The 24,716-nt window shown below is 46.2% G+C and overlaps 1 protein-coding gene across 1 annotated transcript in view; it reads right to left on the minus strand.

The window, feature by feature from the left end:
- The window catches only part of Tmem132b (transmembrane protein 132B), a 168,169-nt gene that overhangs the window by 3,339 nt on the left and 140,114 nt on the right, over window positions 1-24,716 (minus strand). Inside the window, exons 5-7 of the mRNA XM_036171640.1 lie at window positions 7,950-8,155; window positions 2,766-3,036; window positions 154-345 (exon numbers count right to left, since the gene is read on the minus strand). Coding sequence (XP_036027533.1) covers window positions 154-345; window positions 2,766-3,036; window positions 7,950-8,155 — 669 coding nt within the window. The remainder of the gene's footprint in view (window positions 1-153; window positions 346-2,765; window positions 3,037-7,949; window positions 8,156-24,716) is intronic.

Below are 24,716 nucleotides of genomic sequence, written 5' to 3' on the forward strand. Positions count from 1 at the left end.
GAGGAGGAGGAGGAGAAGGAGGAGAAGAAGAAGGAGAAGCAACAAGAAGATTCAAGAGCTGCTGTGACACTCTTCTAGCCTCCCATGCAAGGAGTCATTAACTAAGGGCAGGGCTAACTTCATGCCCAGCACAGGAGGCCCTGGGAGTCTCACCTGCTGTGGGGCTTGGAACACATCCTGAGCAGCCACTGTAGAGATGATGGCCCTCTTGTCTGCCTTGTGAGGCTGCAGGGAAAGAGACAGGCCAGCCACCAGTTGTACACCCAGCTCTGTGATGGTGACACGGTCATCCAGGACAATAACTGTCTTCTCAGCCAGGATGGAGTCAGAGAGAGGTGAGAGGACCTGAGAAGGCAAGGTAGAAAGCTTGTGGCTTTGTCCCCGCGAGACCTCCCCGCCTTAACTCCCAAGCAGACAGAGCCATCAGTGACCCTTCTAGTGTCCTGGTAAAGGGACATGGTGACAGGTGTTTAAGCAGGTCTGTGGTTGTTCAATAGCACGGGCTGAAGATGATTGAAAGGGATGGCCTTGGTTCGCATCTCTTGATTCCTCTGTGACAATGACTAAAATATATTTATATTCTAAGGAAAAAGGGGGTTGAGGTTAAGAATCCACACTGAACTTTTGGTGATGGGCATGAAAGAAGTGAGGCTTTTTCAACAGCTGTTAAGCGGTTTCTGAGCATGCTGGATTGGTGGCAGGGTTTCTGAGGAAGTGGCTTTCAGCCTGGCTCTCTCTGCACATCCCTTCTAGTGGGCAGATGTTTATCACTGAGCAACAGTGATTACCGTATGGGCCACTGGGCCATCATTGGATAAATGAGTTCAAGTGGCATTTCCTACGAAGTTACCCCTCTTAATACACCTTCCGGTGTGCAGCTGGGGGTGGGGGGCTAAATCCCAGAGCTAATGCCTGGTAGGTAGAATTGTTTCTAGACTATTCCCCTAAGACTTCCTGCCTTCACTCACCCCCAACACTTGTAAGGGAAAAAAAAATGAAAACTCCTTCCGTGATTCTTTGGTGACCACACAATATAGCCACCCGAAAGCCAGATGGGGCTGAATCACACAGGGCACCCAGTGTGGTCACCAGAGCTCTTTCGGGAGGGGCGGGGGGAGGCTGTGCCTCCAGCTAGTGACAGAAAGAAGTCAGGACACTCGGAGTCCCTACTGACAATGGAGGAACTCCATGAGAAGGAATGCACGGGGTTCCTGGCGGACAGCAGCCAGGAGACAGGGGCCTCGGTACTAGAAGCAGAAAGAGTGACGCTGTCCCAAGAAGGTGAGCGAGACCTGACTAACACCAGCCTTGGAGTGTCATACAGAGCCCAGACAAGCCCATAGTGTCCCAGCCTTTAGAGGCATCTGAGTAAATGAGCACCCGTGCAGGGTGTAATCCTGTGGTGTCTATAAGATGTAAACGGGTGGTGTCTTGTAAGGCGGACATAGAAACCAAATGCAGACTATAACATGCCTTGGCCAACTGCACCAAATGTTAAACCTTGGAAGCACCTAAAACATGGCTTAACTATGATCGATAATATTTTAAATCAGTTAAAAAAAATTCTGCATAATGATCTTATCAAAACCGGCAATAAAATGTTTTTGTTACGAGGTAATAGAGACCATTCGACTATGGTCCCCTCTTTATTTTAGGAAAACTGTACTTTTTCAGCTTCATTTTGTCTACTATTTTGGGTGTAGCATAGACAATGGTTAAACTGTAAGGCTGGGAATGGGTTCAGCTTTTAGGAAGTTTACTACTATCTACTCTACTATGCAAAAAAGTAAAGTGTTGTGGCCAGCAAGATGGCACAGTGTAAAAAGTAAAAGCGCTCGCTCTGCCAACCTGGTGACCTGGGTTCAATTCTCAGGACCCACATAAACATGGAATAGAAGAAGCAATTCCACACAAGGTGTCCTCTGACCTCCAAAGACCCACACTCTGTGGCACACACCCCCATATACACCCCCATATACACACAATCGCAATATTAATAATAAGATTAATTTAAAAAAATCTAAAAGCTCTCATCTCAAAAAAGGTAATTTCTGATACTGTATCTTTAATTTAGCTTTCTCTAATGAAGGAGATATTTTTCTATACTCTAAAACGCAAGAGAATTTTTTTAAATTTAAAATAACTTCTTGATCATTTCAGGCAATATATTTTGATCAGATTCACTCTCTCCCCGTCCTCCAGATCCACCCTCTTCCCCACTCAATCCAACTCTATGTCTTCTTTATTGGTTTAAAAAAAAAATCCAAGTTTAATTTGTACTGGCTGTAAATCACTGGGTAGGTGATCTCCACTGGAGTGTGACTGAGCTACCAGGGGCCACATGCTTAGAGAAAATAGACTCTCCTCCCAGCAGCTATCAAGGGCCCATAGCTTCTCAGCTAGGGGTTGGACCTCAAGCCTGTCTACCTGCTCCATGCTGGGATTCTGTCTGGCATGAGTTTGCACAGGTGTTGTGCATGGTTAGAGTAACCACTGTGAGTTCATATGTGCATTAGCCCTCTCATGTCGGGAAATACTGCTTCCTTGCCCATGTTCTCTGAGTTTGGGGCTATAAAACTGGTGAGCAGATTCATCTGCACACAGGCTAAACGTGTGTAAGTTGATGCACACTGGTATGTGACGTGCACACATACGATGCATGCACAGAGCTGTACTGGGGACAGTTAACTGGGGAACCACAGATATTAGGGAGAAAGTGACAAAGACCCCACACACACACACACACCCATCCCACCCCACAATACCTGCACAGTAGTGATGCCCGGCTCCCGCCCTGCCAGGATCCTGCCATCCTGTAACTCGGCGATTTTCGGTTCCTCCACCTTCACAAACTCGGTCACAAGGTCGGTGATGTCAAACTGCCAGTCAGGGCCCAGCATGTAGGTCAGCTGACCCAGGTCAGGTGACTCAGTTACAAACTGAGTGAGAACTCGCACCAGGGCGTGCTGGTACTGCAGCGTGCACCCTCGCCCTTTCTTCTCCTCATCCTCCTCGCCATCACTATCTCGGGTGGGCCTGGAGCACAAACAGAGTAAAACAAAATCCAGCCTCCTCCGCAGTGGGAAACCTTGCCTGCCCTCGACTCAACCTGACTGTTGGGAGGAAATGCGGCAAGTTTTCTCCTACTAGGTCTCTTCGGCCATTGATCCATCCACTCATCCATCCACCCAGCCAATGAATGAATGAATTCATCCATTCATTTATCTCTCTCTTCCTCCTCCCCTCCTTCCATTTTCTCCTGACCCCTAATTCTCGACAGCTCGCCCAGAGAAATCTTCTCTGCCTCTTCAATTCTGGAACCTTCCCTTTGAGAAGAACTTGCCCTGTGACCTCCCAGGGCAGGATTGTGCCGGCTGCTGGCTGCTCTGTGGATGGAGACCATTGTCAGGAAGCACAGGGCAGTAACCACAACCCCTGCCGTGCAGAGTCAGACGGACCACAGCCTGTTCTCCCCAGAGCGGCCGCTGACATCCCTGTGCATTGAGTTAGACTACCATGAGCTCTGCCTCCTGTGACAGACAGACATCAGTGGCCACACATACTTAACTCCTCCAACCTTCACAGAACTTGGAGACTGAGGTTTAACTCTTGTCCTAATCGTACTGATAAGGAAACCAAGATGGGGAGAGCAGAGGCTCTTAATCAAGGCCAGAAACTGGTCATCTGCAGAGGCGGGGCTAAGGCCAAGCGACCTGCCCCGACATGTACCCTCTCTTTTACTAGGTCCATTCCATCCTTCCTCACGGTGGCCGTGGACAAACCAAGCTTTACAGCATTCACCAAGTAGGCCCAGCCAACTGCATTCACCAAGTAGGCCCAGCCAACTGCATTCACCAAGTAGGCCCAGCCAACTGCTAACTACAGATCTGAACCCAACTGCCTTTGATTTCTGAAACAATTTGCTGTCCCGTTAAGGTCTGAGAACAATATAGAAAAGTATATAAAAATTCTCCAGAACTACCTTAGAGCAATTCTAGGTCCCCAAAGAGGTGGCAAGTTACCTTTACTGATAAGAAAAAGATGGTTTTTTTTGGGGGGGGGGGGCAAAAGGATGTAGCCTTAAAACACAGAGAGGCATACTTACTATGATGGAATGTGAAATGTCCTGCACAGGCTTGTGTGTCTGAATACTTAGCTGGAGGAAGCAAGGTCCCAGAGGACAAGCCTTAATGTTTCCAGCACATCCTCACTGTCTGTCCCCACTGCTTCCCAATTATCCTTGCTATGAACAAGCAGCCTCCTGCTGCCGCTGCAGGCCTTCCCTGTTGTGAATGAAAACAACCCTCTTTCCTCACCAGGTTGCTTCCATCACATAGTTGGCCATAGCAACAAGAAAAGTAACTAATGCTGGGGTGGTGATGGTGCAAACCTTTAATTCTAGCACTCAGGAGGCAGAGCCAGGCAGATCTCTGTGAGTTCGAGGCCAGCCTGGTCTACAGAGTGAGTTCCAGGAAAGGCGCAAAGCTATACAGAGAAACTGTCTCAAAAAAAAAAAGAAAGGAAGGAAGGAAGGAAGGAAGGAAGGAAGGAAGGAAGGAAGGAAGGAAGGGAGAGAGGGAGGGAGGGAGGGAGGGAGGGAGAGAGAGAGAGAGAGAGAGAGAGAGAGAAAGAAAGAAAGAAAGAAAGAAAGAAAGAAAAAAAGTAACTAACAAGTGATTTTTTTAAAAACTTATCTTTTTATTTTCAGTCTTTCAGCATACATCCCAGAGACAGTATCTGTTTGGTGCATGCATGCTACCCAGGATTTCCAGACACATGCTGCTCTCCCTTAGAGAAGAAACCCACACAGCCCCCCCCCCCCAAACAACATCGGCAGCATTCAGTAACATGTCCATGCTTTCTTTGGACTGCCCTTTAGACTAGATGTATTTTATCACAAATAACAGTGCTCAGTCATTTGTGCCAGTGATGTGAATTAACTAAATAGACAGAATTGAAGGGATATCTTAAACAAGTCAGAGGCACACTACGATGGTTTGTGTTGATCAGCTGACATGCGTAAGATCTCTCTTTTGTCTTTAAATCTCTGACATGTTTCAGATCTCTCCTCTGTCTTTAAATCTCAGAATTGTCACCGTGATATGCTGTCATGCAGATTTCTTAGGTCTGTCCCATTGGTGGTTCCTGTGGATGTTTGCCTCTATAGACTTGTGTATTTTGCCAGATTCAGTCCATTTTCATCATGGGCTCTCAGCCCCACATTCATTGTCTTCTCCCTAGATTCTGGTTCCAGGCATTACAGACATCTTGTCACTGTCCCACATGTCCCTTATGATCTGCCTAGCTGAGTTTGGGTGTTATTTAAACCAATTTGTATCTTCCATCCCTCAGTTCATTGGCCTTCTTCTGCTATCCTTCTTGTGCCTACCCACTGAGGGTTTTCTCCAGGTTCTTCTCCTTGCTGAGACTACCTACATTCTCAATGTTGCCAAGACTATTTATGATTCTGTAGCAAATAACCCCCTCCAGGTAACAAGTGATTTCAATATTGCAATCTATGTGTTTTGTATATTATGATTCAAAAAAAAAAAAGACAAAAAAAATGCTGATGCTACCAGGATCCACTTCAGTTAAACCTGCTCTGGTTTGGCACACGGGCTCTGGTTTCAGTGGTGTTTTGGAGTTTAGAGGCCATCAATGGTGTTCTGGTGTTGGTGGTGTTCCTCTAATATACTGGCTCCCATTCTGGCCCTGCTGATTTTTCTCAAGGAGTAACGTGTACCTCCTTGTTCAAGGGGACAGGAGGAAGGTGTTAATCATGCAGGTGGTATCACTTTGCTGTGCTTCGTGGTGCAGAGGAACTTGGAGTCCAGTGCTGGGCCTCTGTGGTACCCTGAGCCTATGTTTCAAAGCACGTCTGAGTTTTCCCATCACGCGTCATCTGGAAAAGTCCATTTGTTTCAACACCTCTGGTTCAACAGCCCTGCCTCTGTTTACCTCTCCTCTCGAATTTAACCATAAAATCAAGAAGAATCGGAGGCACACATTCAACACTTTGCCTGGAAATCTCAGCTCCACAGCCAGCTTTCCATATAACTGCAGGGCACGGCACGCTGGCATTCTGTAGCAGTCAAATGAGGACCCATGTTCCCCCACACTCTCTGAACGCTCACAGTGGTGTTTTTCAAGTTCCCTCTTACTCAGGGCGATTTCTGTTTCCAACCAGGTGATGGGAGCTTTCCCACAATGCTCCATACAGTCAGGCTCACTGTCAACAACTTCAACCACCCATGAGTCTACAAAAAGTCTGCCAAAGGCCACTATGCTCCTCCAGATACTTCCACTCTCCGCCCACTGTCTGCTGCCAAAGACTCCCTTCCCTGAGGTGTTACAGCTGCACTCCAAAAGTGGGTAACAATATCTGGGTTACTTTTTGTCCTCTGTGGTATAACAAAATGTCCACAAACCTCACAGTTTAAAAAACACCATTCATTGGCTTGCATGCAGTTCTATGAGTCACAGACCAACCAGGCTGGAATTGGGAGTTCTGCATAGGGACGTGGAAGCTGAAACCAAGATGTTAGCCGGGCCCTCACCTGAAGCTGTTGGGGAAAGAACTGACATCTAGACAGTCAGGTTGGTTAAGGTGTTGGGAGTGATCCGTTTCTACGGTTAGACTGGGTGCCCAATGGCCTGTGTTCATCATGAAGGGTTCCTGGATACTAAAGGCTCCATCTACTTTCCACGGTGCATGAGTCAACCCATCTTCATAGCCAGCATCACTCTGTCAAGTGGTCCTCACCCTCAGACCTCTCCCACGCCCTTCTACCACCAGCTGGAAGGGATGCTCTGCTTTTGAGGGCCCCATCTGATGGGTCTGGCCCTCCTGATGGATCATCTCCACATCCTAAGATAGACGGGTGACTGGCTGTCACCGCATCTGTGAAGTCTCCTTGGCACGGCACCAGATCAACGTTTGACTGGATTTTTTTTATTTCATCTCTGTTGCTGCGATAAAATACCCTGAGGAAAAGCAACTTTTGGGAGAAAGGGTTGATTTTTGTCTCATGGTTCCAGAGGGATCCAGTCCATCATGGTGAGGAACACATGACAGCAAGAGCTAAAAAGGAAAATGGCTGACCAGATTGTACACATACTCAGGAAGCAGAACAAGAACAGGAAGTGGGGGTGCACTCTCAAAGCCCCGCCCCCAGTGAGATACTTCCTCCAGACTCTGCCTCCTAAAGGTTCCATAAACAACACCACCTGCTGGAGACCTGGTGTTCAAACATATGAGCCTGTGGGAGACTGTCTCATTCATGTGGGAGACATTCTTATTCAAACTGCTAGACCTGAATGAGCAGCAGATGGGGATCCTTGAGAGGATTTTGACTTTAGAGCCTCCCCCTGCAGCACACATCATTTCACTGGACTCTTCAGATTTCCTATAATACTGCTGTTCCCAACGTAGAGTTGAGGGAACTGGAGAATATGTAGTGGAAGTCGCCAGGTCACGTGACTGTACATAGAAGAAACCAAGGTTAAAACTCAGGCAGTCTCATTTCCAGCCGTGCGGACTTCACCACATGACATCTCACTCCATGTGTGAGGAAAGACAGTGAGGAAAGAGAATGAGTGATGAAGGAACAGATAGTCACATGACAGGCAGTGAGAAGTAGTTATGTTCTGAATGCCAGGCTTTAGGTGCCTCTTAGAATCTCACATCACCTTCTCCTGCATCCTAGAAACTGCTCCGTGAAGCTACCTGTAGCACCGCTGGTATTGCTACTATTGTCATTGATGGAATTTCCTCATGTCCAACGGCTAGTAATCATCCAAGTCAGGAGCCACAGCAACCCGAGTCCAGAGCACTGCCATGCACTGCTGGAAGCCAAACCCAGCCATGGCAACACACCTCAGATGTTGCCTCCCACAGACACCTGGGCCCCAACAGCCTCTCACCCACAGCCCTGTCTCCTGTTCCTCACCTCCTGTTGGCGGCCACTGGGATCCTCCAGCCCTTGATCTGGCTCAGCTCTGTGTCTGAGATCTCTATCTGCAACGGCAGGCGGGGCACCCAGACGGTGATCTCCACCTGGGAGGTGAAGTGTTGGTGGGTGAAGTTCACAATGGTGCCCACTTTGCTCTTCATCTCCTTCCCATTCACAAAGATAGAATCACAGGTGTTGGAGACCTTGGGGGAAAGAGCGAGAACATGGGGACACATCAGCAAGAGACACGCCACACACGGATCTTGAAGTTCATGAACCTCGACATCTCTGATTTATAAGGCACCAGAAGAGCAGGAAGGGTACAAAGAGTAATTTGTAGGCACTAATTAGTGATAAATAGCTGATAGATAGACTCCAGGAAAGCCGTTTTGTGTTACAAAATCCTGACAAGTTAAACCATAAACATAATTTAACGGGGTTGTGAAACCTCAGCTTCCTTTTGGGAACGCGCTGTTTTCTTTATCTTACCTTTTCTTATGTGCTCAAACCACCACTAATCAAGCCCCAGGTGTATCTTATTCCACTCTTATACCACATTTGAAGATGCATAAAAGGTGTTCATGTTATAAAGAAAATGCTTTGTTCCAGCCATAAAGTGAAGCCTCTGGAAAAAAAAAAAAATCAAGAGGGTTCTGCCCTAGATTAAAGTCCTGGTAGGCTAAATGCTCGTGGAATGCACTAGAAACACAGATGGGATTAATCCTGCAAACACTACACCGCAATTTCAGGCATGTCACAGTGGTCTCTTTCTCGGCACCTGGAGGCACTCTACTTTACCCACTGCTGGGGGTCTTGGCTAGACACGTCAGTCCTCTGCTTTCTTTCCCATCTCCTGGGCGAGCGAATAAAACGCTGCGGTCTTGTTCTCCATCAGGAAAGTGTCTTTGTGTGAAGTCCAAGGGAAGGACTGAGAAGCAAGGTCAAAGGTCAACTGGAAGTGTCATTCCATACCTCAGGGGCCATTCACCTTGTGTTTTGTGGCAGGGTGTCTCATGACACTGGAGAGCTCACTGGCTTGGTGAGGCTGTCTAGCCATGGAGCCCCTGGCATCTTCCCATCTCTCCCCAGAGTTTGGATCACAAGCATAACGCCACCACATCTGGTTTTCTATATGGATGCTGAGGACTGAACTGAGGTCCTTGGGTTCAGGGGGTAAGCTCTTCATCCCTCAACCGTCTCCCCAGCCCCTATTTGCAAAGTGTGAATCTGTCGAAGGAATGATATTTAGGAACTTTAAAACTCAACTGTAATAAAATCCATCCCCAAACGCCCCCCCCCCCCAATCAGCTTGGGGCAGATTTGCTGTTCAGAGTAGGAGGTCATGGAGAGAAGGGGCAGTAGATGGCTAAGGGCTAACCGAGAAGGAAAGGGGCTTCAGATCTGGCTTCAGTTACTCAGAGACGGGCATGATGGGAGGTTAGACATTGTGTGGCAGAACACACCAGAATACGAACACTAAACCCCACTCTTATGCAGAATAGCTAAAGTACTGTAGTTCAAATAACCTATTATATATTTTAGGAGTATTCAAAAGAAGGGAACTTGCAGGCTCCAACCACAGGACAATTATAGAAGATACAAATGAAGTTATTGAATTTATATTGGGGTATCCTACCCTAACACACACACACAACCTTTATATGTGAATTATTTATTTATTTGTTTGGTATTTTTGAGACAAAGTTTCTCAGTATAGCCTTGGCTGTCCTGGAATTTGCTCTGTAGACCAGGCTGGCCTCAAACTCACAGAGATCCTCTGGCCTCTGCCTCCCGAGTGCTGGGATGAAAGGCGTGTGCCACCACCACCTGGTGTGAATTAATTTTTTTTAACATTTAAGGAGGTGGAAATGTTGGAAGCTCTCATCTGACCATTACACACTGCACACAAGTATGGAATAATCATACACTTGCCCACAAATCTCTACAACTAAAAGAACGACATTCTTAAAAGACAGCAATGACAGTGGCGGCTGATGTCTCTCTTGACATTATAATCCCAGTCAGGGGTTAAAATGGGGCTCGTTCTCCTAACTTCCCAACTTTAGAAAAAGGAATACTCTTTCCAGCCTTGCTGTTTTAAAAGGGAGAAATACAACAGTGAGCCAAGAAAGCCAGCTGTCATTCAGGGCATGTGGGAGGGACTTAAGCATGTGCTGTTGAGCCCAGAATCATGATGAGAACAATTGGAACGCAGCTTCTACTCAGGGCAGGACAGAGGACCGAGCTCTTATATTCCACAGTACCCGTGGTACAGAATCTGACTCCCATTCATTAGATTCTCGGGGAGGGACTGAAGCCTGTCACAATCCCCCACCCCCCACCCCCAACCCTGCTTCTGTATGAGCAGTGAGCTGGGAGAAGCTGAATTTCAAGAGGTCATGACCCACCCTGGACTCTGCTCACTCTATCCCTAGAGAGCAGGGCATCCTACCTGAAGCTGAGCCAACACAGAGATTTTAACTGTCACCTTCCTCCTGCCTCGAAGACTGGTCACCCATTTCCAGAGCTTTCTCAGAATGCCTTCCTAGAATTCAGACCTCAGCTCTCCTGTGCTTGTGATCACTGACCTTCCTTGTCGGCTGGTATGGACCCACACCAAATCCTACCTCAAATCACTCTGGCTGCATGCAAATGTCAGAGACATGTTGGCTCTGGGAACTTCCATCTTAAGAGTGTAAATCACAGCCGGGCGGTGGTGGCGCACGCCTTTAATCCCAGCACTCAGGAGGCAGAGGCAGGCAGATCTCTATGAATTCGAGGCCAGCCTAGTCTACAGAATGAGTTCCAGGAAAGGCGCAAAACTACACAGAGAAACGCTATCTTGAAAAACAAAAGCAACAAACAAAAAAAGAATATAAATCTCTTGGCTGAGGAGATGGGTCAGTCAGGAAAGCATTTGTCTTATAAGGATGAAGACCCAAGATCAATCCCCAGAATTTACAGTTTACAACATGAAAAAAAAAAAAAAGATAGGCTAGAGAGATGGCTCCATGGTTAAGAGCTCTGGCTGTTCTTCCAGAGGACTCATATTAAGTTTGAAGCACCCATGTGAAGGCTCACACCCATCTGTAATCCAAGCCCAGGGAATCTGACACCTTCTTCTGGCCTCCACGGGCACTGCACACACTTAGTGCACATATATGCATGAACACAAAATATATATACACAGAAAACTAAATATAAATAAAGTTTAAAAAAAAGAGTTAAGTGTGATAGCATATACTCATAATCTCAGAGCTGTGGAGAGAGAGAAAGGTGAATTCCTGGAACTTGCTAGCCAGCCAAACTAGCCTACTTGGTAAGTTGCAGGCCAGTAAGAGATTCTGTCTTGGAATAGGGTGGGGGAAGAACAGGATGGCTCGGCCGGGTAAAGGTAACTGCAGCCAAGCTAAGCACCTACATTCACCTTGCAATGCTAAACACTCTCAAAATGCCCTTGGTGGTTTTGCTGGGACACATACTCACTACTCTGTCCCCAACACAACACAGGATGTAGAGGATTCTTAAGGTGTGACTATGTCACAGCTGTTGCCCCTGGCATCCCTTACATCCAGAATGTCATAATGGTTGCCTAGGTAAGAAGGGATGGGCAGGTGAGTCAGCAAGGCTCTCCTGTTAAGGCATAAAGAAATGTGAAAGTCAGGCTGGGCAGTCAGCTCAGACCTACAGTGCTTGTTACACAAGCATGAGGAAGTGAGTTTATCACAGAATCCACACTTAACAATAGAATAGAATAAAATAATAAAAGCATTGTGGCACATGCTGGTAACCCCAGTATGGAGAAGGTGGAGACAGGAGGATCTGAGAGCCAAGTCTAGCCTCCTTGTCAAATTCCAGGCCAACGAGAGACCTTGTCTCAAAAACAAGTTGGATGGTGCCTGAGGAATGATGGGCACACACCTGCACACATCTATACTCAACCTCATACACACACACACACACACACACACACACACACACACACACACGCACACACACGATATGATAAAAATAAATGAAATTCATTCCATATATCATGGATGGAAACATCAGGAAAGGACACAGGGCTTGAAGCATGGGGACTCGAAGCTGATGAACATGTGTGAATTCCAGTGCTCAGTATGACCCTCTGACTAGGTACTGAGATTACAACATGGAATAAGTACCTGTTAGGAAGAGAAGATATGGCAGTGTAAAATTCAAGTTCCCACTCCGATCATTCATCTATCTTTTTAAAAAGTATTATGTGTATGGGTATTTTAACTGCATGTATAGGGGTGCACCATGTGGGTACAGTGCCTGTAGAGGCCAGAAGAGGGCATCAGACCCCTTGGAACTGGAGGTACAGATGGTTGTGAGCTGCCATGTGGGTGCTAGGAGCTGAACTCAAGTCCTCTGCAAGAGCAGCCAGTGCTCTTAACTGCTCAGCCGACTCTCCAGCCCCCATCGTTCATCTAAATGACACCTTCAGGGCTCTCTGAGCCCCCAAGAGAAGCATAGAAAACCAAAGAAAACCAAGTGCTATCTATCCTCATATGAGAAGAGCAGAAGCCAGGAACATGGAGATCAAAAAAAGACGGAGCTGTGTCACGTTCATCTTCCAGTGTGTGTAAAACAGCTTGTAAAATGTCATCTTGGGAAAGCTGCCTTTAGAGGTTAATATTTTACTGTCGAGTTATTACACTTCTGCCAACTCCATTATCTCAGGATAAAAGACACAAAAGGGAGCCTTGAGACAAGGGGATGGCTCCTCGGGGGATCTTGGGAGTCGCTCATTTCATTCTCCATTCAGAACAGCAGGAAGGATGTAGGCAAAATCTACCATCCTGCATCAAGCCTGGTATTGGCCCATCAGGCTGTGAACAGGAAAGGGGTGATAGGCTGTCTACTGTGACCTTTCCCAAAGGCTATGCCTACACTACAGAATCAGATAGAGCACTTTGTACAAATATTCACAGAAGAAAAAAAAATCCAGAGATTCCAGATTTAAACAGGCAGAGGACCTGTTGTCATAGAAACCAAACACTTTGTGAGTCTTACTGCATGTCACAAAATCCACTAAGATACAGCAGGGATGCAGATGGTGTTTGTTTATTTTTAATTTTCAAGTTACTTTTAGTGTGTGCTCACACACACCACACAGAGAGAGAGACAGAGACAGAGACAGAGACAGAGAAGGCAAAGGACAACTTGAGAGGATCAGGATCAGCTCTCTTCTACCATATAGGTTCTGGGAATCAAACTCAGGTTGTCAGGCTTGGCAGCAGGAGCCTTCACTAACAGACTAGCTTCTACTTTCTAGACTACACAGATGGCATCAGGATACATGCTCTTCTCCCTGCTTTCTTCTATCATGATTTCAAGTTCGGTCCTTGCTTCTGCCTGGCTATATGGTGGCCCCAGGCTTTCTTTTGGCTCCTTCCAGCCAGAGCCATAGAGGAGGACTGATGTCAATTAATCAGCTTCTCCCACGAATTATTATAATCATATGGGTTCCCAGGGCAAAGGTGCATCAAAGCAGGACAATAACCAGGGCTCCTCACTTCCTCGAAGCTATTCTAGCATTTGCTTCCCCTATTAAAGATTCCGTTCTAACCAGCCTGGGCTCCAGCAAGTTCCAGGCCAGCAAAAGCTATGTTGTAAGACTTCCTCTCAAACATAAAAATCGTCCTAAGCTATACCTGTAGAAAGATTATGTATCCTTCACGTTTAGTCATCCACATCAGACCAGGATTCAATGTATAATTTATTGCCTTAGCACTCTTTCAGGAAACCCTCATGTCCAGGGAGGGGCTGCTGTGAGCAGATCAATACCCCAGTCTGGGGCCCAGCTACCTAGGTCTTATCTGTTCTTCCTCTGACATGCTGAACATGTTACCTCTGAGTCTCTGGGTCTAAGGCCCTTCAAGAAGGACCCTGAGGAGCCTAGGATCTCCAGTACACTCATGCAGTCTCTCAGAAACCAAGTTAGGAATCCCAGCGTTGTTCTGCTGCCATAGAACCTTTCTCTGCCTGAGCATCTCATCTGTAAAATAAGAATAAAAAGCCTCCCTCCCCCACACCCCTTTTTAACAATGTTGCGAAGACCCAGGAGCTATCCTGGGTGCTGAACACAGAGCAAGGCCATGCATAGTCCCCACCCTCACGGGATTTAAAAGCTGGCCTGGGAGAGAAACTTAATTAAAAGAATCATATAGCTATATAATAAATAACTCTATCATGGAAAAGGCTTGAGAGAAAAAATAAAATAAGGAAAAGGATGGAAAATGAAAAGAGAGAGTGCTAGGTACTTAGACTGAAAACCACACATGCTGTAAAACCGACAGGGTGGCAGCAGTTCACTTCTGAAATAAATGTTAGGTTATAATTCGATGCTCATAAAAAAAAGACTCTATCAAAGATAAAACTTTTCAGCCGGGCGGCGGCGGCGGCGGCAGCAACAGCAGCGGCGCACGCCTTTAATCCCAGCACTCGGGAGGCAGAGGCAGGTGGATTCCTGTGAGTTCAAGGCCAGCCTGGACTACAGAGTGAGTTCTAGGAAAGAAGCAAAGCTACACAGAGAGACCCTATCTCAAAAAACCAAAAAGAAATAATAATTAAAATGAAATAAAACTTTAAAAAAAATTTTTTTTCAGACAAAAACTAATGGAATTGCTAACTAATTGAACTAACTGAAGAAATGTTAAGCAGGGGCACCAAGATGGCACAATGATTAAGAATGCATACTGCTTTTACAGAAGATCTGAATTTGGATCCAAGCTCCCATGTCCTATGGCTCACAACCACCTATTACTACAGCTCTAGGAGAATCTAGGAGAAGCTCTGGTTTCCTTGGGTTCTGCATTTATATGCCCGTGTGTATACACACACACACACACACACACACACACACACACACACACACACGCACAGATAATTAAAAATTAAAAAGTATAAAGTATAAGACTTTGAAAAAGAATGTTAAAGAAGAAACATTTAAGGAGAAGAAATAATGAGTCAGACACTCATATCTACACAAAGAAATAAGAGCATGAGGAATAGGGTGATTTAAACAAGACTAAAATTAACAATTTTTTCAGAGTCATAATTGCTCTTTAACATAAAATAATAGTAATATATGTTCACATCTGAAGCAAATAAAAAATAAATGACAAACTAGAACAGATGGAAGGAGTAATTGGGAATGTAAGATTTTATGGGCTATATATTAATATATCTAAAGCAGTATTTACCTAAAGGTGAATTCAGATTCTTTGACACATACTGCAAATACCAGCTGTGGTGGGAACACATAAAAACAACAAGTGTTTTAACTTTTTTTTTTTTTACACATCTTGATGCTAAGGATTGGAACCCAGATTTTTGCATGTGCCAAGCATGCATCCTGTCACTGAGCTACAATGTCCTCAGCCTAAATATTTTATTTATGAAATGATAAAAACAATAAACTAATAAATTGAGATGAAATGTTCAATTGGCCAGATGGGCAGCAGAAGTGAGGGAGAGAAACAGAGAGCAGATGGGAAAATAGATAAGAGCAGGACATCGCCTTCCAATCTAATCCTGCAGATAATAATACAAGATAGGAATGAGTTACATGTATAAACGAATACACAGATCACCAAGTTGTTTTGGAAAACCTGAGTGCAAGCATATACTCTGTACAAGAAACTCATGATAAGTATCAAAGCATGGAGACACTAGAGATAGATGAGGAAATAAAGATCCACTGTGAAGACCTAATGAAGGGGAACTGCAGAGTCTGTATGAATCCCTATCACAGAAAGGGTGGCTAGAGGTAAAGAGAGATGCGACCATAAAGAACAATGGGCCTGAGAGATAGCTCAGTAAAGTCCCTGCCACAGAAGCACGAGGACCTGAGTTCAGATCCCCAGACCCCAGAAGTGTGGCACATTCATGATGCCAGCACTGACGAATAACAGACAGGGGGATCCCCAAGACTTGCTGGCTAGCCAGTCAAGCTGAATCCATGAGCTCCAGGTTCAGTGAGAGACCCTGCCTCAAAAAACACAGTGGAGAATTACTAAGGAAGACACTGGATACTGACCTCTTGTCTCCACATGCACGCACATATACTCATATGCATATGTGTGCACACCCACATAAAACATATAAACAACACACACAAGAAACGTGGTTAAACTTTTTCTAAATACATAGGTATATAGGGGCAGAGCTTCAGCATATCATATATGAAAGCTAACAGAGAAAAATCAGTACAACCACAGTCACACCACTGACTATGACATTTAACACACATTTCTCAGTAATGTAAAGCAGTAGACAGACAACTCGAACAGCACATCAACCCATGTGAACTCATCAGCCCAGGTAGAGAAGTAGATTATACATTACTTCACTGGCCACAGGGCAAGAGTTCACCAAGAGAGCCTTGGTTTTCAATGCTAGGTCACAAAAATCAAGGCTACAGATCCCCACAGCTAGCCAGCTGTCACTCCCACCATGCTTGGGCACCTACAGGATTTTCTCTTTGTTTTCCAGCTTTGAACTTCATATGCCTAGCATAAGCTTTGCTTGTGTTTTTTGTCTCTGTGGTGTGTGACTTTCTCAGATTTAAAGTTTGGTATCTTGATTATTTTGGCTATTTTGTTTTCAAACATTTCTGTAGCCCCATTATTTGGCTTTACACACTTACATACACACACACATGCACACGCACAATCATTTAATACAACCTCACAGAAAATGCTTCCCCCTCCCTCCATTTCTCCTCCCTCCTCCCTCCCTCTTGCTGGAGGGTTTCTCTTACACTATTACACCCTTGGTGATTCTATCTGGGTAATTTCTCTTGACACGTTCCACTTCGCAGATTCTTCCCTTAGCTCTGACTATCCTGGTGAGAAGTTCATCCATCCAAATGTCAAAATCTGGCTCTAGGAGTATGTGCTACTCTTCCAGAGGATCTGAATTCAGTTCTCAGCACCCATGCTAAGTGGCTCACAACCACCTATAACTCCAGCTACATGGAACCCAATGACCCCTTCTGGCCTCCATAGGCATTACAGTCATGTATGCATGTGCACACATACATAAATAAAATGAAAATATAACTTTTTAAAAATCAATATCATTGCTGCTGTGCATTTTTATTTCTAGTATTCCTGTATTCCTTTTTGCATGCCCTTAATCTCTGCTAAAATTACCCATCTATTCATTTACATTGTCTATCATCTCCATTCTAACCTTTAACATGTCAGTCACAGTTATCCTAAATTCTAGCCTGAAAGTTCCATAATCGGAGTCAGAACTAGTCTCATTATGAACAATTAATATCCTCCTTGGGGGTATGCCTTTGCATCAATTTTTCATGAGTTTTAGACTTTTTCATTTAAGGATAGATATGTTCAAACTCATACAAAGGGTGCTGCAATGGATATAACTGTCCCTCGAGGCCTTTGGTGATGAGGTTTACTGATCTAGCCAAAGGATGGACTTGGTCTGAGGTATTATGGTCATGCTTAGGGCACCAAGAGCTTCAGAGTACTCTTCCCTCTCTCAAATTTAGAATATGAGATGATCTCCCAGGGCTTATTTGCTCAAGTCTTCTCCTTCATGGCTTTGGATATTTCCATTTTTGTCCACAGAGTAGCTGCCTTGTGCCTCTCCCGGCTATAATCACTACTATTTCTTCCTTGTGCTTTTCTGTCTAGTGGAGACCTAGGGCTGCATTCTCTGGTGTTCTGGGCATCAGACTCAGGTTGGTACCCACACCACAAGTCCACATCCACCGCTGTGATTAAATATGCTGAGAGAAAGCAATGTAGGGGAGAAAGCGTTTATTTTGGCTCATAATTCCAGGCAACAGACCATTACTGTTGGTAGGTCACAGTGGCTGGAGCTTGAGACAACTAATCACATCACAGCCACAGAAGGACAGAGAAGGAACGGACCTGTGTTCACTTGCTTGCTTCATTCCTATACAGTCCAGGGGCCAAATCATGAAACAGTGCCAATGAGCTCACATTCAAGGGTGATCTCAATTAAGATAATCACACACACACACACACACACACACACACACACACACACACACAGGCCAAACTGATCTGGACAACTCCTCATAGAGACTCTAGCTGTGTCAAGTTGACCGTTGACCATCACATCATTTTAGAGACATGGGGAGTTCACAACATATCCGAAGCTAAAGTCCAGGGCCACCTCAGAGTCAGTGCTGCTATCAGTGGGCTGTGAGCAAGCCTCTAGAGTCAGAGCAAGTCCAAGGAGCCTGTGTTGAGGAGGTCCACCTGAGCCGAGAAGGTGACTAGTGTAACAGTCATGACACATGGTGCTCACAGGCTTGGACCACACTGGTTGTGTCTATTCCAAGTCAAGAACATGACTCATCATAGTGACATGAGATGCTCAAGAAACCTTCCCAAAAGGATTCACTGCTCCTGCCCCCACCATAGAGGAACAAAAGTTATTTCCATCACTTACCTCTAGGAAAAGCTCTGTTCCCATCACGATCAGCAAGGCCCAACCCTACCCTACACACAAGCATAATCCAAACACTGCTGCCCCTTATGAGGTCTCCATGAGGCCAGGCCTGTGACCCCATGCAAAGTACTTGTCTGTGTGATTTTCCATTCATTCACTCCACCCCAGGAAGATCCAGACAATAAGGAGATTTGAAAAGTGCCAGCACTTAAGAACAAAGGGTGAGACCCAAGCACTTGTTACTCATCAAAGGATGCCCAGAGGAATGGGGAAGTGTCTTCCTGGTGGGGGCCCAGCATGGGGTCCTGCCCAGCTTCCTGCTCCAGTTTTTCCCAATTCTGAGCCTGCTGGGAGAGGCTTGCTGAGCAGGTTCCCACAGCACAAACACAGGGATCAGGAGGCCAAGATGCTTGGTGTGTGTGCATAAATTAGTCACATAAAAGTATCTGAGTAAATTTAGCATCTTCTAGTGGGATTGTGGGGAGCCAAGACTTTCCCAGAGGCCCTGATGGAAGGACAATTCTGTGTCCTTGTCCAGGAGACTACATGGCAAAGTCAGTCTGAGGACAGTCAAGGTTGTGGTTTCTGGGATTCCAACCCTTCCCCCGGGGCTGTGGTCAGCAGTCCTTAGGCAGCTGTTTCTGAGGGACCCCATGTTCTCTGTCCAATGCTGTCTAACTTAGCTTTCTGCTGACCTTGGTCATCCCAACCCTTGCAATAGTGTATATGATGCTATGCTTCTTAATCAACTTGCTCAGCCTGAGTCGTCAGCTTATTCAAGACTTCCTGGTCCCAGTTACTGCTTTTCTCTTCCTTGTTTCTCAACCCGGGTCCTCCCACTTGACACCTCACCATTCAGGGACCCTTATTCCTGTGGGTTCAGGTAGAGGGATAAAGAGAGAACTGGACCAGGTATGTAGCATATGCCTATAATCCCCCACATTTAGGAAACTGAGGGGGGAAGATTGTCACAAGTTTGAAGGCATCTGATGGGCTACAACATTGGAGAGTGGGGAGGGGTGAATAGAGGGGAGAAGGGACAGAGGAGGAAAGAAGGAGAGAGGGATAGATAGGAAGAGAGGAAGAGAGGGAAAGAGGAAAGGAAGAAAGAAGGCAGGAAGGGAGGGAAGGAGGGAAAGGGAACTCTTCTCCAGGTCTATATAATTACATTTAAAAACTACTTACAGTTTTTGTTATTGTTTGGTTTTAGGAAAAGAAACTTCTGGGCCAGAGAGATGCCTAGGTTGGTAGTCTGCTTGCATAAAAGCATGAGAATGTGAGTGAAATACCTAGCAACCATTTTTTTTTTTAAAGCCACATGAAGCAGCATCCACGTATAATCACAGCGCTGGAGAGGTGGAGACGGGCAAACCCTTGGTCTCACTGGTCAGGCAACCTAGGTGAATCCAGGAGCTCCATGTTCTGTGTGAGACCTTGTCTCAAAAACAGACAAGTAAAACACAAGGTCTATAGCAGCCGAGGAGGACTAGCACCTGAGGTTGGCCTCTGTACACTCTTACACACACACGCACACACACACGCACACGCGCACACACACACACACACACACACACGTTGCACCTGCACACACATGAATGAGCACACACAGAGAAGGAAAAGAAACTTGCACCAAAAACCGCCATGAACTGTGAAGGTGAGGAGGTCAGCCTCAACAGCCTGGGAGTTTTCCAAGCAACCTACCTGCCACCTGTTTCAAGCATCCACAGAAAGGCCTCACCTCAAAGACCCAGAAGGGCCAAGTTTGCCCACTGTTGCCAAGGGGAGGCTAGATGCCCAGCCTCACAGGGGAAGGTTTCCAAAGAGCTCCTTGGCTTAATTTTCCATTTCTAGGCCCTCATTCTGCTGTATATTCACTCTATTCCTAAATATTAACACCATTTTATTGCCCCCACCACCTGTGTTGTGTCTCTGTATCTGCCTGCCTGTGTGTGTGTGTGTGTGTGCATACATTCTAGGTTGGCTGGCTTGTGAACCCCCAGGGAACCAACCACCTGTCTCCACCTTCCAAGCTATAGAACTACAAGTGTGTGCAACCCTGCTGACTTCCATACATGGGCTCTGGGGATTAAACTAGATCTCCTCAGCCCACTTAGGGCTCTTTACTTACAAAGTACAGAACTGCTGCAAAGACAGGAGAGCTTTTTCATGCTTACTGGATTCTGCTCAATCCACAGGCTTGAACTGGAGCCTGGAAACAGAAGGGCACGGGCTCTGTCCCCCTGCCTCAGCTCCGACCCCTCCACTTTGCTCTTCTCACTTGGAACAATGGTCAGTCCTACCTCCCATGTTCCGGGACTCATGCCCTACAATGGGCACTTCACCCATTAACAGTTGCAACCGGTTCTAACTGATCTCAAATCCTCTGAGAATCAGATTGGCCAACTTAGCTGGCTCCAAGTGTAAACATGGCTGCCAGCAGCCCACTCGCGTGTGTGTGTGAGGAGAGGTGGGAGGAGGTAATTATCAGAAAGAAAGAAAAATCAGCAAAGGAAGGATAATTATCCCAACCTGGGAAGGCAGCCCACAAGGTGTCCACCATGTTGATATAATTAAGTGAGTGAGAATTTCAAACCAGCTGCTTTCTCATTAGTGGGGACTGATACCACGTTCCCTGGGAGCCAAGAGTCACCACACGGCATTTCCTCGTTTTTGGTTCCCATCGTCCACACGTCTTCCTTTCCCTTCTCAGTCAATAATCACCACGTCTCTCGCCCAAAGTCTTCTATGCACAAACTCTCCCTCTTTGTGGAGTGGAGGGGGTCGGACAGGCTGTGACTCGGTGGGCCATCTGCTAGAGTCGCCACTGTAGTAGGGTCTGGCTACAGACGTATGTTCTGCTACCTTCAGCAGCCACAACGTAGGGGCAGAACCGGCCCTGTGAAGTCCTAGCCAACACATACTGAAGTTCCCTTTCCTGTCCTCCAGAGATCATCTCTGAAGCATTTCTCCTTTGGATGCCTGCTAAAAGGATAGTGTCCGGTGATGAGAGGGTGTATCCCAGCACATCACAGGGACTCCTGGCCTCCTGCCCGACAAGCACCTGCCTGAATGCTTCCTTGTGGGTTCACACAGTGTCCCTTCCACATGACAAAGTGGATCATGAGGAGAAAATTCTCAAACACCAAACACTCAATTATTCCTTTTTCCACAATGAACATTATGGCCATTCACTTGATGCTGCATTAAAAACTGAATCAATGAGTAGCAGACAGGCAAGGGGATTCCTGCTCATTCATTCATCCAGGTAACACACCCAGGATGGGATGCTGCTCATGCACATGTCAGTGATGGAAATGGGGTCCTTCATCAAGCTCATTCTAATGTGAGAGACAGAAATACAAACGAACAGCAACAGGTCGTCAGATAAGTGTGGTATTATCAGACGGTGGCAAAGGGCACAAATGAAGATAAGGAACTGGAGATAAAATGTGTGTGTGAGAGGCCAGGTGAGGATAACCCAATGCCCACCTCCTGAGTGCTAAGACTCAGGTGTAGACCACCATACCTGGTTAATGTGGTGCTGAAGATGATCCCAAGGCTCCATTCATACCAGGCAAGTCCTCTACCAACTAAGTCACAATAAGGATGGATGAGTAAGTGTCTCTGTGTTGCCGGGCAGTGATGGCACATGCCTTTAATCCCAGCACTCAGGAGGCAGAGGTAGGCAGATCTCTGTGAGTTTGAGGCCAGCCTGGGCTACAGAGTGAGTTCCAGGAAAGGCACAAAGCTACACAGAGAAACCTTGTCTTGAAAAAAAAAAAGGGGGGGGGGTGTCTCTGTGCTATGCTGATGTAGATTCCCTTGGGTATACACCCAGGAGTTGCCTATCTGGGTTGCTCTGGGCTCACAGCCATGCTATTCTAGATAACCACAAACAGGGCCTCTCTTTCCAGTCCTCCAAGACTCAGTGGTTCACTTGAAAACACATTAATATCTCTAACACCTGAGGTAGAAACCTTCCCAAGGAGAATTCTGTTGCATTGATTTGTCCATCAAGCTTTGACCCTTTCTTTATCCTAAATCCTGACCTAGAAGGAAAGGCTGTAGCCACATATGACCTCCAGTTTCCACAGCATGCATTAAATCATTCACCCTCCCCTGCCTACCTACCCCATCCCTGAGGCCCACCACAAACTAACCTAGGGTTAGACCATGCCAATCAGTTCTGGGTTCTTCCTCAGGAGATTTTTTTTTTTTAATAAAGAAAATGGAAGAGATCCCTCTCTTCCATCCCCCACAAGGACACCTAGTCCTGCTGAGGAGATGTCACAGCTGGAATAAGACAGAAGAAAGTGGATGCAGGAAAAACAAGAAGATGACAGCATCCTGGCATAGATCTGTCCTCCAGCTCTGGCATCCCCCCACCCCAGCCTTCCTGCAGTTGGTTTATGCCTATTGTATCCAGGGAAGATTTGAGGGTTCAGTATCCCCAGCTCCAAACCATGAGACCTGAATGGCACAGCTCTACCTCAGGTTTCTGAGGCTATAGGCTCATAGGAAATGAGTCAAGCCAACCCTGAGTGATATCCATTTATGGATGAACAAAGCCTTCTTGTGTAGTGGCTAGGGATGTGGCTCAGTGGTACAGCACTCGCCTAACCTGTGCAGTGTCTTGAGTTGAATTTCCAATACCCAGACATCTCCATTGCATGTGCCTACATTACATTTCTTTACCCATCTGTCAGTTGATGGACACCTAGGCTAACTTAATGCCCACCTCCTGAGCACTAAGACGCAAGTGTAGACCACCATACCTGGTTTATGTGGTGCTGAAGATGGATCCCAAGGCTCCATTCACACCAGGCAAGTGCTCTACTAACTAAAGCCATAATGAGGATAGATGAGCAAATGTCTCTGTGCTATGCTGATGTAGATGCCCTTGGGTATGCACTGAGGAGTTGCCTATCTGGGTTGCTCTGGGCTCCCTCAGGGTCCAGCAGCCCTTACTCACTGCAGCATCTCCACAAAAAGTTAATGCTGCAGAGGTGGGCCTGAAAGCATCTTCATGGGTCCTAGGAGCCTTCATTGCTGCAGTTAGCTGTCTCTGTCACCTGAAAGGCCTGGTCCCTGAGCTTTTGTGGATGGAGTTGCTTCACTGATTCTTCAACAAATCCACAGCCTGTGTTTCAATGGACATGGGCCATCACCTTGGGCATCAACTAAGGGACATTAATGTTGGCAGGAAAATATATTCTGTCCTATCTCTCCAGGTTGTATTTGGATTTGGTTTAGTTTTTTGAGACAAGGTCTCACGGACTCCAGGTTGGCCTCAAACTCACTATGTAGCTGAGGAAGACCTTAAATTTCTGGTCCTCCTGCCTCCACCTCCTGAGTTCTGGGATTACAGGTGTGCACTGCCATGCCTGATCTGTGTGGTGCTTGGAATGGAATCCAGGGCCCCATGCACACAAAGGAAGCACACTACCAACTGAACCACATCCTTAGTCTTTCAACCACATTGTTCTGTTTGCTCACCTCATCTTCCACAGAAGAAGAGCATGTGATGACAGCCCTATGGTGACTCCATTCTGCTCACTCTGCCATCTGTTCAGTATGCCCATTGCCAGAGATGTTTCTAGAAGACCAGAGTTTCCTTCTACAGCTCAAATTAACCCCAGCATTCAATCATCACAATGGTCATCTGGTCTTGCATGTGATGGTACCCTAGATTCCTACCGCCCTCCCATTCCCTGCATACCACAAATACCCAAGCCCAATTATAAATCCTCAGGGCCTATCAATATCCCCTAAACTGTGACACAGGTCACATTTACAGGGGCAGCACACAGTGGTAAACCTGTGCTCAAGCTTCCTGAGTCATTTGACCCTTCTGGGACAGTGAGCACAAGAGCTCTCTGAACCTCAGTCTCTTCCTCTCTGCAGTGGGGGTGCCCCTGCTGCTGTCTGAAAAGACAGTGTGAACCTTAGGTGAAGTAGTCAGTGCAAAGGACCTGGATGGACAGTGATAGACAGATGTGGAGTTCTCCATCAAGGGACAGTGGGAACCTTAGATGATGCAGTCAGTGCAAATAACCAGGTAGAGAATGATAGATAGATGTGAGTTCTCCATTCCTGCTTTTTATGAAGTTACTGAAAGGATAAAAAAAAAAAAAAAAGAAGCATTAACAATCTGTAGGACGAGATGAGACTGTTTTAAAAAAAATAATAAGGAAAGTATTCATGGATTTAATTTATTTCTGAAACAGGAAGGGGTGCCCAGTGCCTGCTTGGTGACGCTGAGGGGTTGTTGCATGATTCACAGGC

Source organism: Onychomys torridus, chromosome 22, assembly GCF_903995425.1.
Source record: "Onychomys torridus chromosome 22, mOncTor1.1, whole genome shotgun sequence".
Lineage (NCBI taxonomy): Eukaryota > Metazoa > Chordata > Mammalia > Rodentia > Cricetidae > Onychomys > Onychomys torridus.